Source organism: Pelophylax lessonae (assembly GCF_965119305.1).
Source record: "Pelophylax lessonae genome assembly, chromosome: 1".
Classification (NCBI taxonomy): Eukaryota; Metazoa; Chordata; class Amphibia; order Anura; family Ranidae; genus Pelophylax; species Pelophylax lessonae.
Genome location: NC_138768.1, coordinates 101,774,975 through 101,796,411, shown reverse-complemented (window position 1 = coordinate 101,796,411; position 21,437 = coordinate 101,774,975). Strand labels below are relative to the sequence as shown.

General features: G+C 41.5%; 1 protein-coding gene across 1 annotated transcript in view; it reads right to left on the bottom strand.

Annotated features, from left to right (window-relative positions):
• The window catches only part of LOC309560432 (granzyme A-like), a 52,760-nt gene extending 38,048 nt beyond the window's left edge, over positions 1 to 14,712 (bottom strand). Inside the window, exons 1-2 of the mRNA XM_082264067.1 lie at positions 14,647 to 14,712; positions 5,692 to 5,845 (exon numbers count right to left, since the gene is read on the bottom strand). Of these exons, the coding sequence (XP_082120193.1) occupies positions 5,692 to 5,845; positions 14,647 to 14,698 (206 nt within the window). The 5' untranslated portion in view covers positions 14,699 to 14,712. The remainder of the gene's footprint in view (positions 1 to 5,691; positions 5,846 to 14,646) is intronic.
• Positions 14,713 to 21,437: the final 6,725 nt, after the last annotated feature.

The following is a 21,437-nucleotide window of genomic DNA, read 5'->3' as shown; positions in this document are numbered from 1 at the left end:
AAAGTTTTCTAATACAAACAATCGTTTTTTTTCTGGTTCTGGACATGCTACAGAGCTGAAACTTCACAGGTACACCTTTTAGACCCCCCAGACACAAAATCACACAAAAAAGTTCTTAAAAATTGTCATTTTTGATAAAAAAGCCAATTATTGGAAAAATTAAAAAAAAAAAAGAGATTTTTTGATATTTACTTTGGATTTCAGATCTGGGGGGTCTAAAATGTGTACATGTGAAGTTTCAGCTCTGTAGCATGTCCAGAACCATAAAAAAAAGATTGTTTATATTAGAAAACTTTCAGCACAGGAGTATGGCTTCGCTGCTGTAACACCTTGCCGGTTTAATAGAAGGCATTTTTTTGGGTTCTTTGCAGTCAGGAAAAACATCTAAACTTGTGTATAGTGGTACTGTGCACAAGTTTTGATGTTTTGCCTGCCTCCAAGAACTCCCAAAAAATGCCAGCGAAAACACACCTGGGCATTTTTTTTTTTGACGCTAGCGTTTTTTTGGCATTTTTTGGAGTTCTTTTGAGGCAGGCAAAACATCTGAACACCTGCTATTAAACCGGCAAGGTGTTACAACAGCGAAGCCAACCTCCTGTGCTGAAAGTTTTCTAATACAAACGATCTTTTTTTTTTATGGTTCTGGACATGCTACAGAGCTGAAACTTCACATGTACACCTTTTAGACCCCCCCCCCCCCCCCCCAGATACTAAATCCAAAGTAAAAATCAAAAAATCTCTCTTTTTTTTTTTTTACATTTTTCAATAATTGGCTTTTTTTTTATCAAAAATGACAATTTTTAAGAACTTTTTTTTGTGTGATTTTGTGTCTGGGGGGGTCTAAAAGGTGTACCTGTGAAGTTTCAGCTCTGTAGCATGTCCAGAAACAGAAAAAAAGATCATATAGGTGTTAAAGGAGGGTCCCACATCCCTGTTCTACTGAAAAATTATCTTTTTTTTTTCATGGTTCTGGACATGCTACAGAGCTGAAACTTCACATGTACACTTTTTAGACCCCCCAGATACAAAATCAAAAAATCTCTCTTTTTTTTTTCAATAATTGGCTTTTTTTATCAAAAATTACAATTTTTAAGAACTTTTTTTGTGTGATTAATAGTTAATGGGGCATGACCCAGAACCCTAGGCACTTTTTAGGGGCATTTATTTGGTTTTAGGGCTTAAAAATGGTGTTTTTTGATTACCGAAGTTTGGGTCCCATTGATTTCAATGGGGTTCTGAAATCCGGGCCGAACTTTCGGGAAGTTCGGATGTTTTGGCCGAACCGAACTTTTCAAAAGTTCGATCATCCCTAATAAGCATGGGATTTAATCAAAAATTATTGACAAAGAAGAAGAAATCCTTCTTGGTTCCTAGTGCTCCTAGGGTTCCCGTGATCTATTATTTACCAAAAGTGCACAAAGATCCAGTGCACCGCCCTGGTAGACCTATCATTAGCAGGATTGATTCCGTTACATCAACGGTAGGCAAGTATATAGATTTCTTTTTGCAACCATTGGTGGTTAAGAACCCCTCATTTTTGAGAGACTCCACCCAAGTTATTATGGAATTGATGAAAATTAAGGGGAAAGACAGCTATATCTTGGCTACGGCTGATGTTACGTCTCTTTATACAATCATCTTCCATCACCACGAGAGAAAAGCTGTAGATCACAATCTGGATACGGATAATTTGCTTGGCATTCAAAAAGATTTTATTTTGTTCCTTTTAGACTTTGCGATGGGTCATAATTATTTTTGATTTGGGGGCACTTTTTATTTACAACAGAGAGGAGTGGCTATGGGCGCAAAGTTTGCGCCTAGCATGTCCAATATTTTTATGACCAAATGGGAGGAGGATGTCATTGACACTAGACCTAGGCCAGAGTTGTTACTTTGGAGGAGGTATATCGATGACATCCTCCTCCTATGGGATGGTGATTCTGATTTCCTGGTAGAATTCATGGCCACTCTGAATATGAATGATTGAGGTATCCAATTGCAGTATGTTTTCAGTGATTGGGAGATACACTTTTTGGATTTGAATATTAGAGTGATCGATGGTGATATTATCACCACTACTCACTTTAAGGAGACTGACTGGAATAGTTTCATTAACACTGAGAGTTGTCATCACTCAGTCTGGTTGCGATATGTCCCTGTCAGTCAGTTTTTAAGATTAAAGAGGAATTATACAAACAGGACTGAATTTTTGAAAGAAGCCTCACAGCTTAGAGATAGGTTTTTGGAGAAAGGTTATGATAGTGTAGAATTGGATAAGGCCCTGGTTCGTGTGGACCAAAAAAATAGAGAAGAATTGTTAGTGCTCAAAGTATCAAAGAATAATGATTCCTTTAATTATGGCTTTTTTCCACCTACTCCCTACAACATTTTTCCGTAAAGAAAATTTTGCGAAGGCATTGGCATATATTGCTGAACAATGGAGGGCTGGGCCCCCATTTGCCTGCCACTCCCCCTGTTATTTTTAGAGGTGCTCAACCTCTTGGATTGATGATAGCCCCAAATGTGTTAGATCCTCCTAACACTACATCTTTCTTTTAGATTTTTTTTTTTTCATGTAGAAAATGTGCTATTTGTAAGATTAACTCATTGAAAGACAGGAGAACTGATGAGTTTCAGTCAAACTCTGTGCACCTTAAATTTAAAATTAAACCATTCATCACCTGTACAACCAAGCACATAGTATATCTTATTAGGTGTCCATGTGGATTGGAATATATAGGTAGGACTATTAGGATGTTACAGGTTAAGTTTAAGGAGCATGTAGCCAACATTCTTAAGGGGTACCCTAAGCATAGTGTCCCTAGACACTATGACCAATGTCATGGGAGAAATCTGGCTGGGACGGTCTTCTTGGGTATAGATAAATGCTCTGGTAGTTGGAGGGGTAGCAATAATACAAGGGGGGTTTCTAAATTGGAAACTAACTGAATACACAAAGCCAAAACATATAGCCCATTCGGTATGAAGATAGAATGGGACGTAGCTGCCTTTATTAATAATTCTTGAGATGTGTAGCTTTTGATGAAATATGTTTTTTTTTTTTTTTATAAATTCTTTTTATTAATTTTTAAGAAAAGATACAAAAACAGAGCTCTGGGGCATACCCCAGCTTGGTAAAACAACAAATTAAGTAGAAAACCAGAAAAAACAATAAAAACTAAAATCATAACAAAACCCAACCGTAGGCTGCTGCTTTAAGGAAACATAGTGCATGCCACTCCATAAAAAGTGAAAAACCAGGTAAAAGGAACCATCGGTATCAACCGGCCACTAAGTGCAAGGAGAAATAGGCATGGTCATGCAGCCCCCCACCCTAGGAGTCAACAGTAACGGGAAGGATCAAGATGCAGTAGTGACAGTACCTTCTTGATCAACATTGGTTTCCTCTGTTTCCAGCCATATACTCCAAACCTTGGCGAATTTTTGGGCATACCTGTTAATACCTGTATAAGGCGGCACATTCTCTCGCCATCACAGCACTACCAGTATCCTTGCATAAAAGAGCAAAAGACCCAACAGGGTGCAAGTTTTTAAGTCGTTTTAACATTGATATATTATTTTTATTGTGCCAATCATTTTAATGTTAATATGTACTATTGCGTGTGATGTGTGTTATTTTGATCACAATATGTTGTATTTTTTAATCTAACCACAAGATGGCATTGTTTCCTGCGTTAAATTATGGATTGTTGTTTTCAGACTTTTTTGTATTTATAATTGGTTTTATAAATATATTTGTGATTCATGTTGGATTATTTTAATATCTAACATAGTATTCCTGATGGCCTGTTTGGTTCTTACAAGTAGCAACCATTCTCTTCCTCTTCAGGCTGCTGGAACGCACCTGGAAGCTCCAATTTGTCAGTTTTGACTGCAAGTATATATGTTCGCATTGGCCACTCCCCTGAGAACGTCGCCTGATGACAAAGTGCGTAGGGAGGAGCCAGCCAACGACGCATGGTGAGCTTGCAGTTCAGGATACTGTGGCCATCTTGACAGTTGGATAATATTATACTGCACTGGAAATAGGACGCCACTCACGCTGTGCCTATCTGTAAGTGACTTTGTGTTTGAATAAAGTGGATATTTTTTTGGGTTACACTATGATGATTCTCTCATTTATCCCCATATGGTGATATCTGCTGGAAATATTGAGGAGAGGTTGAATGGGAGGAGGTTTGGAATCCTTGCCACAGATATTCATTGAATCTGTCGTATATGTGCATCTTCTGAGGAGTTTATTCTTATGAATAAGAAGATTAGAGAGAATTCATAGCGCTGCACTGACACTTTACTTTTAAAGGCTGTGAATACTTACAGTATGTACATGTAAGTTTTTAGTTTTTTATTTTTAATAAATTTGCAAAGATTTCAAACAAACTTTTTTCACGTTGTCATTATAGGGTATTGTTTGTAAAACAATGAATTTAATTCATTTTGGAATAAGGCTGTAACATAACAAAATGTGGAAAAAGTTAAGCGTGTGAATATTTTGCTGATGCACTGTATTCTGCTACACATCTTTGATAAAAAAAAATGTATCGGTTTGTGTGAAAATAATATTATATATATTTAATATAGTGTCTACAAACTGTGGTGTATATATTGGAATTTTTATTTATTTGTTTTTATACTACTAATGTTGGTAATCATCGACTTATAATGGGACTGTGATAGTGCAACGAAAAATCTAACACTAACTGACGTGGGGGGGGGGGGGGGACTGACTAACTGCAACTGACATCACCAGTGACACTAATACAGTGATCAGTGCTAATACTTTACACTGTCACTGTACTAATGACACTGGCTGGAAAGGGGTTAACATCTAGGGCAACCAAGAGGTTAAATATGTGCCTAACAATGTGTAATGTTTATACAGTATTACGTGCTACTTTTACTAACAGATCTATTTGTTTCTCACTGCTTTGCTGCTTTGACAATCAACACAGAGCTCTGGGCTTTGATTGGACACAGCTGATCAGCAGGTCCCAGCCATGAAACATGTACAATCACAACAGTTATCGGGGGGGGGGGGGGGGTCGCATGTAGCGAAGTACGAGTATGTCTGCATTGTCTGCATGGGCCACCCATCTGCAGTACATTGTAGGTGGGTGGTCCGCAAATGGATGATTTAAAAAATAGCAACACAAAATAGTCTGTGAGTCTCCTATTATATAGATATCTGAAACATCTGCAACTGAGAAATATATTACTTTATATAAAAATACATTATAAATACCTTTTTTTTCTTTTTATAAGTGATCACATTCCCTCTGTTCTCAGCTGCATAAGGGGGAGGAGAAGCAGCAGCAGCACACTAAGCTTCCCAGTGAATGGCTGTGCAGCAGGGGTGTGTCAGGACAAGTCTGATCCTTGGAGGAGAGCAGGCTGAGTTCCCAGCATAGCTAGAGAACTGACCACGATGTGTTCCCCTGCTTAGCATGGTCATTTTTTAATAGGAAAGCAGAGGGACTGGAAGGAACACCAGGGATTTCACATAAAGGAAGCAATACAAAGAGAACAGGATATTTTCACATACAAGCACATGGTACAGCGGGCACATATCAGGAATATGAAGTGTTGGGTTTAACAAATGCTTAAATTGTAATGAACAATTAAATCAAAGCAATGATGGTATAAAAAACATAAAAAAACGACTGTACTTACAGGTTACAGTGGGCTGCAGTCAACACCCAATCAGATTTGATTAGACTTCCACCACATATTGATGTTGTTTTGTTTTTTGGAGTCTCTATTAGTGCCATGTAGGGTCTGGAGTGGGGGACAACTTTGTCTCCATTGATGATTGTTATGTTTGCACCTATATGATAAAAAAATGTAATTATATGTAGCACTGCCCCCATGAGGACTGCTGGATAATACACTCTCGAGTCCCCCTGGGTTATCGTTAGCAACTGCAGCATGCACAATTTAACTCTTTACACTCTGGCTCAGTCAAGGAACAGTCTAGGGCAGGGATCCTCAAACTATGGCCCTCCAGCTGTTGCGGAACTACACATCCCATGAGGTATTGTAAAACTCTGACATTCACAGACATGACTAGGCATGATGGGAATTGTAGTTCCTGAACAACTGGAGGGCCATAGTTTGAAGACCCCTAGTGTAGGGGATGTAGTGGTTTTTGTGGTTTTATTTAAATTAGGGATGAGAGAAGGGAAGAGTGGGATACTCCAACTTAAACTATTCACAGTTGATGAGGACCCCTGTCTGAAGATACAGCCAGGCTGCTGATTCACCTTGCCACTTAGATGAATTTAAACTTAAGTCTCTGTGTAGATGACTTGTTAGAATGGATTATCTTCGGGATACACACCTAGTACCATTTTTCTCTCGACACTGCTGACACCTGTCCTCTGACTGCTCTACATCGGGGTGGCCCCCCTCAGGTCAGGCCCCTAGACACAATCCCCTTTACTCACGATACTGTTTTTCGAGGGTCTCCAGTGTCTCTACCCCTCCAGTCACCTCTCATGGACCGCTGGGTTCAGCTCCTTCCTTCTGGTCCACAGGCCGACTGCCTGTGACTGTGTACCACTTCTGCAGAAGAGGAGGCAGCCACCACCCTCCCTCCAGGATTCTGCTCACCAGTCATAGACCCCAAGCACAAGTGCTCCTGGCTTTTATACCACACCCCAGAATGCACAGAGACAACCAGTCTGTGCCAATCACTGAGGCTGTATCAAAACCTGTGTACCCATTGGCTCAGTTTCCTCCACTGTCCAATATACCTCCCTATTGGACCAGTGTGAAACACTCCCTAGACCAGATGAATCACACACCGAGCACCATGAGCAGATCTAACTCACAGATCCTTCTCTCTGTTAAGCAGAAAGCAATATAGAATTCGCCTGCTGCTCCTCTGATAGGCAGACAGAGCCAAAACCTATACTCACTCTCTAGCACCTACCTAGGAGGGTGCTACATATATTTAAACAAAATGCATATATTATTATTTTTATTATCAGCACCATCCTACTATCTGTGTGGAGTTTGCAGAGATGTATAGTAACTAAGTAGAACTACTTCACTACTGTACTTAAGTACCGAAAGGCGGTATCTGTACTTTCCTAGAGTAGAATTTTTTTCTCCTACTTCCACTTTTACTTCACTACATTTTTTCGATGATTTCAATACTTCTACTCCAATATTTTTTTTTTGTGCTGCATAGTTACTAGTTACTATTATAAAAACTACCACTGCCAGAACAGTAGATGGCAGGTTTCATGAAGCTCAAAACATGTGTATTATCAGCGCATACGAAAATAAATGCTACTGTATGTATAAATAAAAGCTGCATTTGAAATAATATGATGTTCAAACTTTTGACTTCTTTCTTTAATAACTATATAACACAGTACTTGTACTTTTACTTTCAGTACTTGAGTAGCAATTTTTTTTTCAAAACTACTTGCGATACTTAAGTACAAAAAATGTTGAATACTTTAGTACTTCTACTCAAGTCACTTTTTGATCGTGCACTTCCACTTCTACTCAAGTCACTTTTTGATCGAGCACTTGTACTTTTACTCAAGTATGGGTTTCGAGTACTTTATACAACTCTGGGAGTTTGTATACCCCCCATGTTTATCTAATGGTCCTTTTTCTCTGTGTATTGTGCAAATCAATCCATGTGAGTCAGAGTTCTTGTAAGATCAGACTTTTGACTTGGACATTTGCAGATATGAAGTGATCTATGACAACATACCCCTGTTACGCTGGGCTCACACATATGCAAATTGGATGTGGGTTTTCCTGCAGTCAATGCGCATGACAGGCAAGCGTGACCGGCTCTCAATGGAGCCAGTTCACACATGTCCAGGGCGCCCGCGGTTCAGACTGAAAATGGGTCCTGTGTGTCTTCTGGTCCGATTCAGGTGAGAATTCAAGCTGAAATTCTGACCCGATTTGCACCTGAATCAGTGAAGGGGGATGCACTGGACCCCAAGCATGAACCCGTGGCTGGACATGTGTGACCGGAGCTTTATTATGGCTAGAGTCCCATAATTCTTACCTTACCATCACCTCTGACCCTAGAAAATGCTCTCATGTAGTCTTCAACAGCCAATAAAACCTCAGCACACAGGAACAGACTGCATTTTGATGTGTTTTGGGGAGAGAAATTGGTGAGGGTATTGACTGCTGTTAAGTGATGACTTACACTGCCAGCCTGGTATCTTTGTGTTGGGATGACTGACTTCTGTGCATGACCAGGAAGATAAGTTGAGCTCTGCTTTGATAACAACTTGCATTTCAAGGAGAATGCCATGGTGTGGCGTGACACTTTCATACATCTCGCGTTTTTAATTAAAAGCTGCATGCACTCTAGTCAATGCATAACTCTCAGCTTTCTGATATGATAAAGAGGGACATCTTTTAGCATACAATATGTAGGCAAAGGACACATCCCTGCCACAGCCTCTGTTACATGGACCACAAAGATCATGCAGAAAATGATTGTTTAAACCACGTTGCTTGCACCTTTTTAAAATTTCAGCCGCAGGGAAATTGCATGCTGCTTTTGCACCATGCGATTTCCCTGCGGTTCCCACACCCACAAACACGCGGCAGATTGAGATGCCTGGGATGCCATTAAAAATCAATGGCAGCCTCACACATCTCTAAAGAGCTGCGAATTTTGGCTGTAGGTGGTTACGGGAGCGGGAACAGCTGACATTCACACACCCGCAACCATCCCGCACAGTGTGAACCTAGCATAACTGAGGAGAGGAGCATGGAACGGTTCAAGTCTAGAATGAGACTTAAACTGTCTGATTATTGAGCCACTGAAATACATGTGGAAAGACAATTTTTCAGTTTTCAGTGCTGTTTCACTTTGAATGATAATTACTCAGTCATGCAATACTGTACCCAAATGGAAATTGCTATTATTTCTTTGAGAAAGATAAAGCTTTCTTTTGGTGATATTAAATCACCACTTTTTTTTTGTTGGCATATAAAGGAAAAAGAAAGACAGAAAATAATGAAGAAAAATTGCAAAAAAATAATCTTTCTTTATAAATTTTATAAATTTAGGCCAAAATGTATTCTGCAACATTTCTTTGGTAAAAAAAAAATAACTCAAAATCAGCATATATTATTTAGTCTGTGTGAGTGTCTACAAACTATGTTATATATATTTGAAAATTCATCAGTCCTGAATATTTCATTTGTTGAAGCCCTAAAATGCCTGGAAAGTACAAATACCCCCCATATGACTGTCTATGAAAATGGACAGCCCAAGGTATTTATTAAAAGGCATTGTGATGTTTTTGGAAGTTGTAATATTTTGCCACAAATTTTAGGAAAATGAAGAAATTAACTAAAATTACTTTTTCACAAAGTTGTCATTTTAACAAGTTAGTTTGAGTATGAGGATACAACATGTGGGAGACTTTTTCACAGCCTAGTCACAAAAAGGAGCCCCGAATCCAAGGAGCACCTTTAGACTTTCTAGGGGCATAAACTTGGCATCTAATATCCTGACTGCCTTTCACATTTTTAGAGGCTCTGGACAGTGGGAACACTCACAAAATGACCACGTTATGCAAAGCAAACACCCCAAGAAGCTCAGTGAGTCTTTTGAACACTTTGAATTTTTTCTTTACATTTTTTTGACACAAGTTTTTGAAAAATGTGGAAAGGTAATTAAAATTAATATTTGTACACAAAGCTTTTGAGTACAGGGATACTACATATGTGAGACTTTTTCAATGTTTGGACAGATTATGTACTGGACATTTCATCTTGTGTATCACACAAATCAACCAACAATGGTTGCCTCCATACAAGTGGTCAGGAAATATTGTCACTATAGCAGTTCCCATTCCTATAAGTCAAACAAGACCAGCCTACATGGCTGCCCTCAGGGATTGGCCCAGGCAGCAGGCAGAAATTATATTAATAAATACGCCAGGGTCAGTACAAGTGGAATCGCTTCTCGGCCTTTTGGCTAAGATCAAGTGTAGTATCTGTTCTTATCAGTGTTGGAATGGAACCTGAAGGTTAGTATCGGTGGTGGCCGAAGTTAACCGGGGCGCTCTGGGCGTAACTGGAGGACCGGAGTAGGCCAAACCAGAGAAAGCCGGATGGTTCCAATGCCTTCCTGATTTGAATGGGTCCGCCCCTACCAGTTTGAAGGGAGCGAGAAAACCAGCTTGTCCGACTGGTTAGTACTGCTCCTGGATGTGATTGGTAAGGAACGGCGGATGGCGGTGGGAGGACCTTTCCTCCTGGGTTGAATCTGGCCTTGCAAAAGGCTTGTCCCCAGTTGAAGGCAGGCTCACCCTAAGCTGTCTAAAGTTCTGATGCCTCCTGGTAGGATAGGGCTACACTTGGTCTGGCCTTTGGGCCGGGGTAGAGAAAGCCCGTAGTGTATGTGCCCCTGGGGTGGCAGCCCCGGGGTGCCTTAATTCTCACTGGTGAGGGGCAGCTCGCCTTGAGTTTTTCGGCACCATGGTCACTGCACCTACGCACACTTTTTTAAGCACCTCCCTCTTGGGCAAGGCCTTTTGGCTTCGACCAGAGGAATTTTTATTCCGGCCGGAAGGCCTGCCCTTGTATTTTCACAAGGGCACTAATTCACCTCTCCACTTCCCCTCCCCCACCTTGCTTTTTCTTTGTAGTTTGTCACTTTCTATCACCTTTTTTCACTTGCACGACTTGTAGGGTGTGGGTCCTCGGGCCCTGCCTTGAGTCTTGGGAGGGGGTGGATATGGCCTTTTGGCTTAGTCCGCCCTCTCTCATGGGGTCTCCCTTCAGGGTAACCCCACTTAGTACTCGGTGGGGGCTGTTTCGGCAGTCCCCCTGAAGAACGGGGTCGGTCCGGTTTCGGCCAGACAGACCATGAGTACCTTAAATCCCTGTCAGGAGTCTTGCGCCCCGGGGGATCGAGGTTTGGGTCCTACCTCTTCGGAGGGAAGACCATTTGTATTCGCACACCCTGTGCACTTTTTGTGTTCCTCACGTTTGTGTGTGTGCACTTTTTTATGCACCGGGTGAAGTCTTTTGAGTGTGTTTCACACGCTACGGGCTTTAAAAAAAAAAAAAAAACAAGTGGAAGGCAGAGGCAAAACTGCACTGGTGTGGCGGTGATCAGGAATGCCTTTGATGGCTGCACTTGCTAATGCTCTGGTGATGCTGTACTTATGTTTTCCTGCAGAGGAATGCACAGGTGTTTCGTGCAGGCACTCCCATTTATGTCTGTCGGGATGCAGCGGCTGCATGGACACAGCTGCTGCTCCCAATCTGTCTGTGTTCAGACCTTGCACCCGAACGAATGTCAGATTGGGAGCAGAAGCTGTGTCCAAATAGACATGAACTGCATGCACAGGGATGCATGGAACACCTTATGTAAACATTGTCCTTGCATGGGGGTATGCATTGATACACCCCACATAAATTAGATCTTATGGTGACACTGGGGCTGGTGTGGCGGTGTTTAGGAACACTGGGACTGGCTAAACTGATGTGGTGAATGTAAAAGGGATCTTTACACTTGTGGTTGGGGGGGAGGTGTAAAACACAGTGGTTGGGCCACATTTTTACTGCCTTCAACGGCTACCCTCTAGCTGGGAAGGAAGCGGCCGAGGGTGTACACATGCCACGGCAGGAATTATATCCCCTGTTGTGCTCAGCGGGCACTACCACATGCTGAGCATAATCCATTCAATGAATGGGGTCTTGCTGTAACTGCATCGCAAAGACTATGCAAAGACTATACCACAATTATTATTATTAAAAACACAACTTTTAAAATTGCTGCTTTCGTTTTCTTTTATTAGACTTTTTTCCTTTATTTTCTTCTGGTGATCCTGCCTGCTATTTTTTTTTTAAACTTTCTTTAACAGACCAAGCTATTCAAAGTGGCAGGTTAGGGGTTGAGACAAACATGTACTGCTATGTGTGGGGACTGAGAAGTGCGCACCCAGACTCTCAATTGCTCAAAGTTTGCCAAGCATCCAAGATGATATCAAAAACTATATAGAAATATAGAAGTATATGCTTTGAAAAGTCCATAAAAAAGTCCATAAGCTTTAAGCTCTACCAGGAGCCTAAGGGGTTAACACTGTCAGAGTCAGCAACTTCTCCTCTTAATACAGAATTAGGATATCCTCTGCAGTGGAACCATGTAAAAGCACAAAAAGAGAGAGAGAGAGGCAAATGCACCATCAACTAAGTGTAGGAAATGTATTGAGAATATAATTAGAAAGCCAATATTCACTCATAGTAATGTACACCAAAAACCACATACTGTATATTGTAAGCCAGCAGATGGCATCTGGTTCACAGCCAGTCTGAGTATATCCTGCAAGCAGCCTTTTGCCCTGGATCAGTAACCAGCTGGACCAATGCAGACTCTCAGGGTGGAAACCAGGCACCCGGAGGGTGTGGTGTCATCACAGGGTGCATGGCAGCGCATTTCAGGGCGGTGCTACCTCTTTGTCTAAACAAGGGTGCGTTACCCCATGCACCAAGGCGTTATTCAAACTATATAAAATGTATTGACTGTGTGTATGTGTTTATTGATTGGCAAACGGCATGAGCAATGATTTTTGAAAATACAGTCACAGGAGAAAAGAAAAAGAAAGAACCCCTCCTTTACTGAATATACAAGGCTTGAACAACTCCCAGCCTAAGTATCTAGGGATTCTGTCTGCAGAAGGTATTAAGTCTGTCTGACACTAAGCCAAACCAGGCTAGGAACTAGGAGCTCATACTGTTCTTGACAAGTATTTACTGTGATTCTTGTGATCAGAACCACTCCTGAGTATGAACCTGGGCATACACTGTAATATCAGCCTCAAGAATAAAGGGTTCCTCACAGTCTAGGCTTATGCTTTTAAAGACTCACATATCTCTATTTCCTGCCTGGACCAAAGAATACTACTACACAACCTTCAAAAATAGGGGTTACCTCCTGCAGCCATGAAAGCCACTTCTGGTTGTCAACTCTGTCCCAACCATAGCTTGAACAATTGCCAGTTTAAATAGCTAGGGGTTCTGACTAGTCTGGCTGTTCCCTGAAGGTACTGAGTCTGTCTGACCCTGAACCAACCCAGGCTATCCTCTGGAATTCATATTGGTCTTGACTAGTATTTACTGAACCTTCTGTGATTGGAACTCCTTCTAAGTATAAAATCGGGGCATAAACTGTCATAACAGCCCCAATATTAAAGGGTTCATCACAGTCTAAGCTAGTAATGTCAATACTAACACATTTCTGGTTCCTGCCTTGACCAAGGATAAAACTACACTACCTACAAAACTGTGGGTCAGCTACTCCAGCTAAGAGAGCCACTTCTGATAATCAGTTCGGCCTAAAACACAGGATTCCTAAGATCTTTACAATTGCTACCTGCCTGCCAATAAACTCAAAAAACACCTCCCTACAAAGTCATGCATGCCCCCAAAGAAATAATAAGCTTCCAAAAATACTCTACATGTTTCGCTTAAATGATACGCTTTGTCAGGAGTTAAATAACTAACCCAACAACAAATAGTAAAAGAAAAAAAAAGGAGGGGTCCAAACTATCCCCACTTGGTTGCAAATAAAATAGCATCTAGCACTCCGGCAAGCCAGAAGTGGTAAGAGTAACAATATCCACAGGGATACTGCAATCCACGTGGTTTTCTGTAAGTGCAATATCACTTTTTGACATTGTGCTAAATAGCTATGTTTTGTAATATCCAGTGGGCCTTGGCTTTGTTTTTTTTTTTTGTTTTTTTTCTGACTTCAGATCCAACAGGTTTTCTGGTTAATGCTTGATGAAGATCATAGAGAGAATCTAGTAATGCAATGCAAAAAAGCTAATGAGGCTAGTATGGGGCAATTTAGGCACACAAACAGGTGTCAGGTCATGTAAAGAAGCTACATGTAAAGAAGCTTTTGTAACAATCTCAATTTGCTTTTTCCATTGACTGCAATGCATTTTGCCAACATGGGGAAGTTTTACAGGAATCTCCAACTTTTTTGCCAAAAATTCTTTGAAATAAGGCTCCTAATATGTTTTATCCATTAATCTCATGAGACCCACTTTAAAAGACATTGTCATGTCACTTGCACAGCTAAGCTTTTCAAATTTGGGGGTCAGTCAATCCCTTATGTCTTTACACTAAGCAATGCTTGCTAAGTATTGGTAATGCATGTAAAGCATTTCAGGGAAAGAGAGCTCTTAATTTCTCTCATCCCTAGTTTTTGTAAAGTGTTAGAATTCTAGCTATAAACTGGAAAATCCCTTCCCTTAGTATTATGCCTGGTGGAAATATTGTGCACGTCTTGGCATTTGCCTTTTTCAGTGTCAAAGATTTATGACTATAGGGTGCCTATAGCAGCTCTGCTTTTCTCAGCATGCTGTTATTCTCTTTCATAGCCAAAATCATAAACCTTCTTTAAAGGAAAGAACTAATGGTTACAATACAATAATCTTAAACCACCAATCAGCAATCGTCCCTTATTGTCCTGCTTTCTCTAAACAGATAAACAGTAAGATGTGATTGGTTGCTGGGAGTTACAGTATCTTTTTGGTTGGCGCGTTTTATGATGGTAAACAATTATTTAGTACGTTTTCTACATAATGTTTAAAATGTTTCTATTTCCCTTACCTTCACAGAGAAGAAAGTATGATGCCAAAAGAAACAGGAGATAGAGTTTCATGATCACTACAAATTCTTCCTTTTGTGAAAAAACCCAGGCTGAAGACATTTATAAACCCCCCAAATATATGACAAAACAACCACAACAAACATCTGTTATATGCTGATAACTGACTCACTTCTTGCAAAATTTTCTCTAAACATGATAAAAATCTGATAGCTGATGGGTACTTGAGAGAGAGAGAGAGAGAGAGAGAGAAAGAGAAGGAGAGAGAGAGAGAGAGAAGGAAAGAGAGAGAAAGAGAAGGAGAGAGAGAGAGAGAGAAGGAGAGAGAGAGAGAAGGAGAGAGAGAGAGAGAGAGAGAAGGAGAGAGAGAGAGAGAAGGAGAGAGAGAGAGAGAGAGAGAGAAGGAGAGAGAGAGAGAAGGAGAGAGAGACAGAGAGAGAGAGAGAGAGAGAGAGAGAGAAGGAGAGAGAGAGAGAGAGAGAGAGAGAGAGAAGGAGAGAGAGAGAGAGAGATAAATATGTCTCCAGTCTGAAGCATGTCCCCAGTCTCCAATAACTCCTATTGCATGTTCACAGTCTCTGACAGTCTCCTGCAGCATCTCACAGTCTCTGTCCATCTCCTGTATTATGTCTACAGTCTCCGACCATCTCTTGTATCATGCCCATAGTCTTGTGTGTCTGCTGTCTCTGATAACGAACATTCACTGAGGCCTTTTGGTGATGTTGTTGGCCAAACTTGAGGTCCCCAATATCAAGAAAGTTGACCATCACTGCTCTAGAGAGAGATTTGTCACTGCTGACAGAGGAACTACACTGCACCTGAGCACCACAAACCAAAAACACTATTTAATTTGTTTTTAAAATTCAAAGCAAACTTCCCTATTTATCCAGGTTTCCTTGCCTTATTTTTCTGAAAAATCACTTTGAAAAATACTCCCCCCCCCCCCTAGCATTTCTGGCCGTGGCCATCTTGAGTAAGGACAGATGATTCATGCAACATTTACTTCCTGGAACCATCTGCCCTTAGCTCTGCCATGCAGGCTTGCTTAGTTGAGAAAGCCCCTCCTCCCTGCCCTCCTGGAATGTATGTCATCATTTGCCTAGGCAGGAAACCAGGAAGTTGTCAGGCCTTGGCCAGGAGTCAATCTGGTGTGTTCTGGGTTGTCTCCCTGCTGCCTGGGCTATGGGGTAATTCCTATTCTGATCAAGCTTCTCATTATCAGCTACCTTTTGGTATTAAACTCTTGCTCCACCCCGTGGCCAGCTGTTGTCAGGTTCCTAATCCTATGACCCATAAATACCTTCTTTCACTTCTTGCTGGTGCCTTAGTATAGGTTTTGCTTCCTGCTTGTCTGCTGTTTATGTACTATGTCTTGTTGCTTACCTTGACCTCTCTACGGATCACCCCTATGGATTGTACTGACTCTGGTTACCGAACACGGCTCACTCTGGACCAATCTACTGGACTTCGCTCCCTTGGGGTATGGCTCCCGACCTACTCCTAAATGTGAGTCCTTTTTTTACTTTTTGTTCCCTAAGTTCACTGGTTGCACTATCATTTGAGGTCCCAATATTTTGGCTGCAAGACCCTATCTGCTCCTCCACCTGATATCAGGATAACAAGACCACTGGTCAGGAAACCGGAGGAACAGTTGGCGTCTCTGGCAGGCTTAACAGCAGTAACTTAAGAAATGCAAAAAAAAAAGTTTAAAACAAGTAAATATGATATACTTTTCTATCTATCTACTAATGCTAGCAGCATAGGGATGCAAAATAGTCCGTGTTGTATTCAGTGTTGGGGTAGTTACTCAAAAAATGTAACTAGTTACTAGTTACTTCTGTAAACCGTAACGAGATTACTTTACTAGTTACTGCATTTGAAAAGTAACTTCACTACTTATTACTTTACTTTCCTCTTTCTTAATTGACTGTGTAGTAGAAGATACATGGCACTCTTTCTGCATAGAGTTTATTGCATAAACACAGGCTTTGGGAAACATGAGAACAAAACCTGAAAAAACAGAATAAAACATAAAGTGCAACAAAAAGTCATAAACTTCATCCCTCTCTATTCTTCGAAATAACGATTGTATCGCACGGCTTGGGTAACGCAGGAAAGCACGTTCCTATAACCTAGTAAAGTAGTGTAGTTACTTCCTATAGCCTAGTAAAGTAGTGTAGTTACTTCCTATAGCCTAGTAAAGTAGTGTAGTTACCAATATTAGTATTGTAACTAGTTACATTACTTTGTTTCCAAAAAAAGTAATGTAGTTACTATAATAAGTTACTTTGTAACTTGTTACCCCCAACACTGGTTGTATTGAGAGGGTAAAGTTTCACTTGAAGATTGAGAGCATTGGCTTACTAATTCATTATATATCTTTATGTAAAGGATTGTACAGCAACATAGGACCCCATTTATAGTTTATATTATGGACTTCATTTACAGTATATTTTGGAATTTACTGTGGCCAAATTACTGCTATAAACATGCCAACATATTTATAAAGCATCACATGGATTTATTTGAAAACAGAAATGCCTACAAGCACAATATTATAGTTGCCAACTGTCACGGATTGCCCGGGACAGTCACAGATTTTAAAGCCATGTCCTGATACATCTTTGTCCTGGGCTCTGTCCTGGGAATCAGAGCCATACCTGGCCAGTCTGGCAACAGCCAGTGAGTTCCATCACACTGGATTGACTTCAGGTGGCTGTCACCACAACTCAGCTCTGTGGGTTTATTTCACATGCGTTGCCCTTGGATGCCCAAACCCAGGCACACGCATTGCTGAGTTGCAGGAAGGCAAAGAGTCACAGAACGTGTGGGGACGCTTCCCTCCACCTGCCTCCTTCCCCAGCAGCTCTGTTCAGGTGCTCTCACTGAGTATTCCGGAGTACTCCGAAATGGAGCCTGAGAGACTTTGCAATGTGAGTGGATGGGAGGGGATGCGACCCGTCTCAGAGATGATGGCCTAAGCCCCGCCCCCATTCTTTCTTCTGGTGCAGTGTGGGCAATGGAGGTAAGTTCTGTGGCTGTGGGATCTCTTGATCTGCAGATGATTAGCAAAACTGCTGTGCTATTATAGAAGTACAAGTCTGCAACAGGCATATATCTCTTTTTTTCATGTAGCACAAGCAGTGACTGTGAGAAATTGGGTTTAAATCCTGGTTCACGCTGGTGCGATGCGGGAAACCCTGCGATTCAGTGCCGTTTTCCTCATCGCAACTAAATCACACACTGGTTCACACTGACATCTGCTAACTGCTGGGGGTGTCAATGTAAAGTTAATGAAACCCCCATGTCAGTTCGCAGATCACAGTGCGAACTGTCAAATGTTGCAGGAATCAGATCGCATAGGTGTGAACACCCATGTGATCCGATTCTAGTACGAACCAAAAAAAGGGTTCTGCACCATTTTGGTGCGAATGTGATGCGATTTCAGCCATACAGTTTGTATGGCTGAATTTGCATCTCACAGACTTAGCAGGTGATCTGCACAGCAAAGCTGTGCGAATCACATGCAATGTCTGTGTGAACCCAGCCTAAAACTGCATTTTTCAATATTTCACAGTCAGGGCAGTACTACATGAAAAAAGAGATATCATCTTGGTCAGTTAACATCACTTTTTTACTGCTATCTAGGCTTTTAGACTTTCCATGTAGCGCTGACTGTGAGAAATTTGACAGATCAGTTTTAAATCCCATTTCTCACAGTCACTATTTGCTTACGCCATCATTAAGGCCCCTTTCACATCTGGGCGTTTCTGCTCATGATCTCTGCAAAAAGTACGAATCGCACCATGTGTGTTCAGTGTTCATTTTCAATGGCACCTGCTGAGATGGTTGTGCCATAAATTGCACTGCAATCTCAGCAAACTGCATTGCACAAAGCTTGTTTGTACAAAAAGGAGCAGGAGCAGCAGGGCCATTTATCATGTGAAAATGGCGGCAGAACCACACCACATTTAGGTGTCATTGAAAATATATGGCACCTGAACACGTATGGTGTGTTTTGCCATTTTTGCATAGCGTTTAGGGATTGTAGGCCTACTGAAGAAGCACAATCACAGGGCACAATGTGTCTAGGAGGGAGGAGCTGAGTCAGTGACGTCACACTGCCTGCCGAGGTGGTGAGTCAGAGTTTGATTGGAACCTTTTACTCTGTGAGATCTTGTTTTTATGTAAGCGTTAACACTGTGCGGGGAAATAAATAGATAAAGCAGACTACACTACGTTGGTGCCTTCTATTTTTTATGATCCGTGAGAAGCTGACAATGTATTGCAACTCTGAGGCTAATATAAATGTAATGCTACTGCTTCAAAAACTGTTCTGGGCTTTGATAGCAACATTATTTTGCTAAAACAGAGAAGCTGACAACTGAAAGCAACTTTTACGAAAAAGCAATATGTTGCTATTGTCTGAAAAAAAGAATTTCCTACGTTAATTACAACATTATCCTGCCCTTTGTCCCGCCCCACCAGTCCAGCTTTCCTCTGTCACCTCCCTCACAGTGATTAAGTCCCGATTGCTTTTGGGGAACTCACTGCTAGGGAGGGAGCTGGAATACCGACCCCCCTTGCAACCAGAGGACCTGTCACCATGCCTGGTAGAGTTGTTCGGGGAACACCCATATTTGCAGGATGTTCAACGGGTGTTCGCCCTGCCAAACGCTCTGCAATGCACTGCACACAGTGCATTCTGCACCCTGATTGGGCAAAGTTTTGCTGAATCAGGATGCAGTAAAAGCTGGTTGTTAAGGAGTGGGGCCGGGAAGCCGGCAGCTGTGTCCTTAACAACCGATGAGTCAACAGCTGTCAATGGACTTCCCCGCTGACAGCTGAATAAAAAAAAAAAAACATGCCAGTAAAAAAATAGCAAAAAACAAGGGTGTGGGGTCACTCCCCCCCCCCCCCCCCCCCCCCAGCAGAACTCCCAAACAAAGGGGTGTTCTCTAAAGCCTGGTATCACTCTTTGCTGTCTTGCTGCTATTGTCTTTCTGCCAGTTCATAGTTACTAGTAGCGACTACTTCACTCTTCCTGCCAACTCCTTTGCTGAGTGAGTCCTTCGTGGCGGCTTTCCCTGCTTACACTTCACCCCGTTTGCACTTTACTGTGGCTGGAAATGCATGAAAAGTGTCTTTTTTCTATATGGAATATTATCAGTCTGTTTTTTTTATTCACAAATAATAGAAGCATGGTTAGGATAAAAGTTTGTGCCCTAAAAGATGTAACATCTTTTGTCAGAAAGCTGATAGGACCAAAGAATAAAATATAAAAAAGCATTTTTAATGAGATTGTAATCTTTTTGATGAGTGTCTGAATAATTCTAAAATGAAAATTCGCTTTTTTTCCCTCATTCTCTACTTTCTTTCACTTGGTCTTATCACTCCCAGTCATGATTGTTTGATAACTGTCTAACTGGCAATTCTTGATAACATGAAATGTCACGCAAATTGTTTCCAGCTCCGGCGTTCTTGTGGTTATTTTTTAAAAAGCCATGAAATATACGATTAACCCTTTCTGGCCTGATTTTCCTAGTATAGCCACATGTATAGATTTCACATACTGCACAGATGAAGTGGAACTTCAGCCAAAAATGTTGTTTCTAGTTTTGGGTAAAGTGGGGAAGAGTTATAGTGATTGTAAATGATCACCTTGTAAACAACCCATTCAGTTTGAGATAGAAATGAAAGGTAAAATGTGTGTGTATAGATTAAGAAACAAACATTAAATACCTTTTTTCCCCCTTTTTTTATAATCACATTCCCTCTGTTCTTAGCTGCATAAGAGCTGGGGGGAGGAAAGGCAGCAGCACACCGATCTTCCCAGTGAATGGCTGTGCAGCGGGGGCATGCCAGGAGAAGTCAGATCATTGGAGGAGAGCACACTGAGTTCCCAGCACAGCTAGAGAACTGACCACGGAGTGCTCTCCTGCCTAGTGTGGTCAGTTTTTAATAGGAAAGCAGAGGGACTAACAGGAACACCAGGGGTTTCAAACAAAGGAAGCAATACAAAGAGAACAGGATACTTTCTCATGCAAGTACATGGTACAGCAGGCACATATCAGGAATATGAAATGTTGGGGTAAAAAATGCTTTAATACCTCTTTTATATTTTCCTGTCTGTGACCACACTGGAGAGCGTCCCTCTCACTTCTTTTGTGCTTTTCCAGACAAAATCTCTCCAAATGGGGGATGTTGATAATAATGAAAATGTGTCAATCAGAGGAATTTTTGTGGATGGGCATAGAGAAGAAATCTGAAATTTTAGAGATCTCCTAGGGGGGGGGGGGGGGGGGGCATCTGTTTAAGTGACAATTGTTAAAAGCTGAGACTTTCCCTAACTTTGGGGAGATTCCCTTTTACTTCCTCTTGTTCCTCCAGCACACATAATTTGAACCTACCCCAGTAGAGACACTGACAGCAATAAAAATGTATGTAGTACCCTACAGGTAGGTGCTAGGTAAATGCATATTGGCCTTGTCTGCCTAACAGCAGGGCTGTGATTTATTTTTGGCAGGGTGTCATGGTTTCCAAATGTGCCCACTGAGAGAGAAGTTTCCCCACTGGCTCCTGTGAGAGGCGTCTGATAGGATGGTGGAGGAAGCCCAATCAGGGGGCACATTCAGGCTGTATCTACCCCAGAAGGCAGAATTGGCTGCAAAGGATTCTGGTAGTGGGTATAAATCAGGGGCAAGTGCGTGGCATGGTGCCTTTGGTGGGAGCAGAGTCCCAGGAGGGAGAGTATGGCTGTCTCTCTCCTCCTGTCTGAGGAAGCGGATAGTTC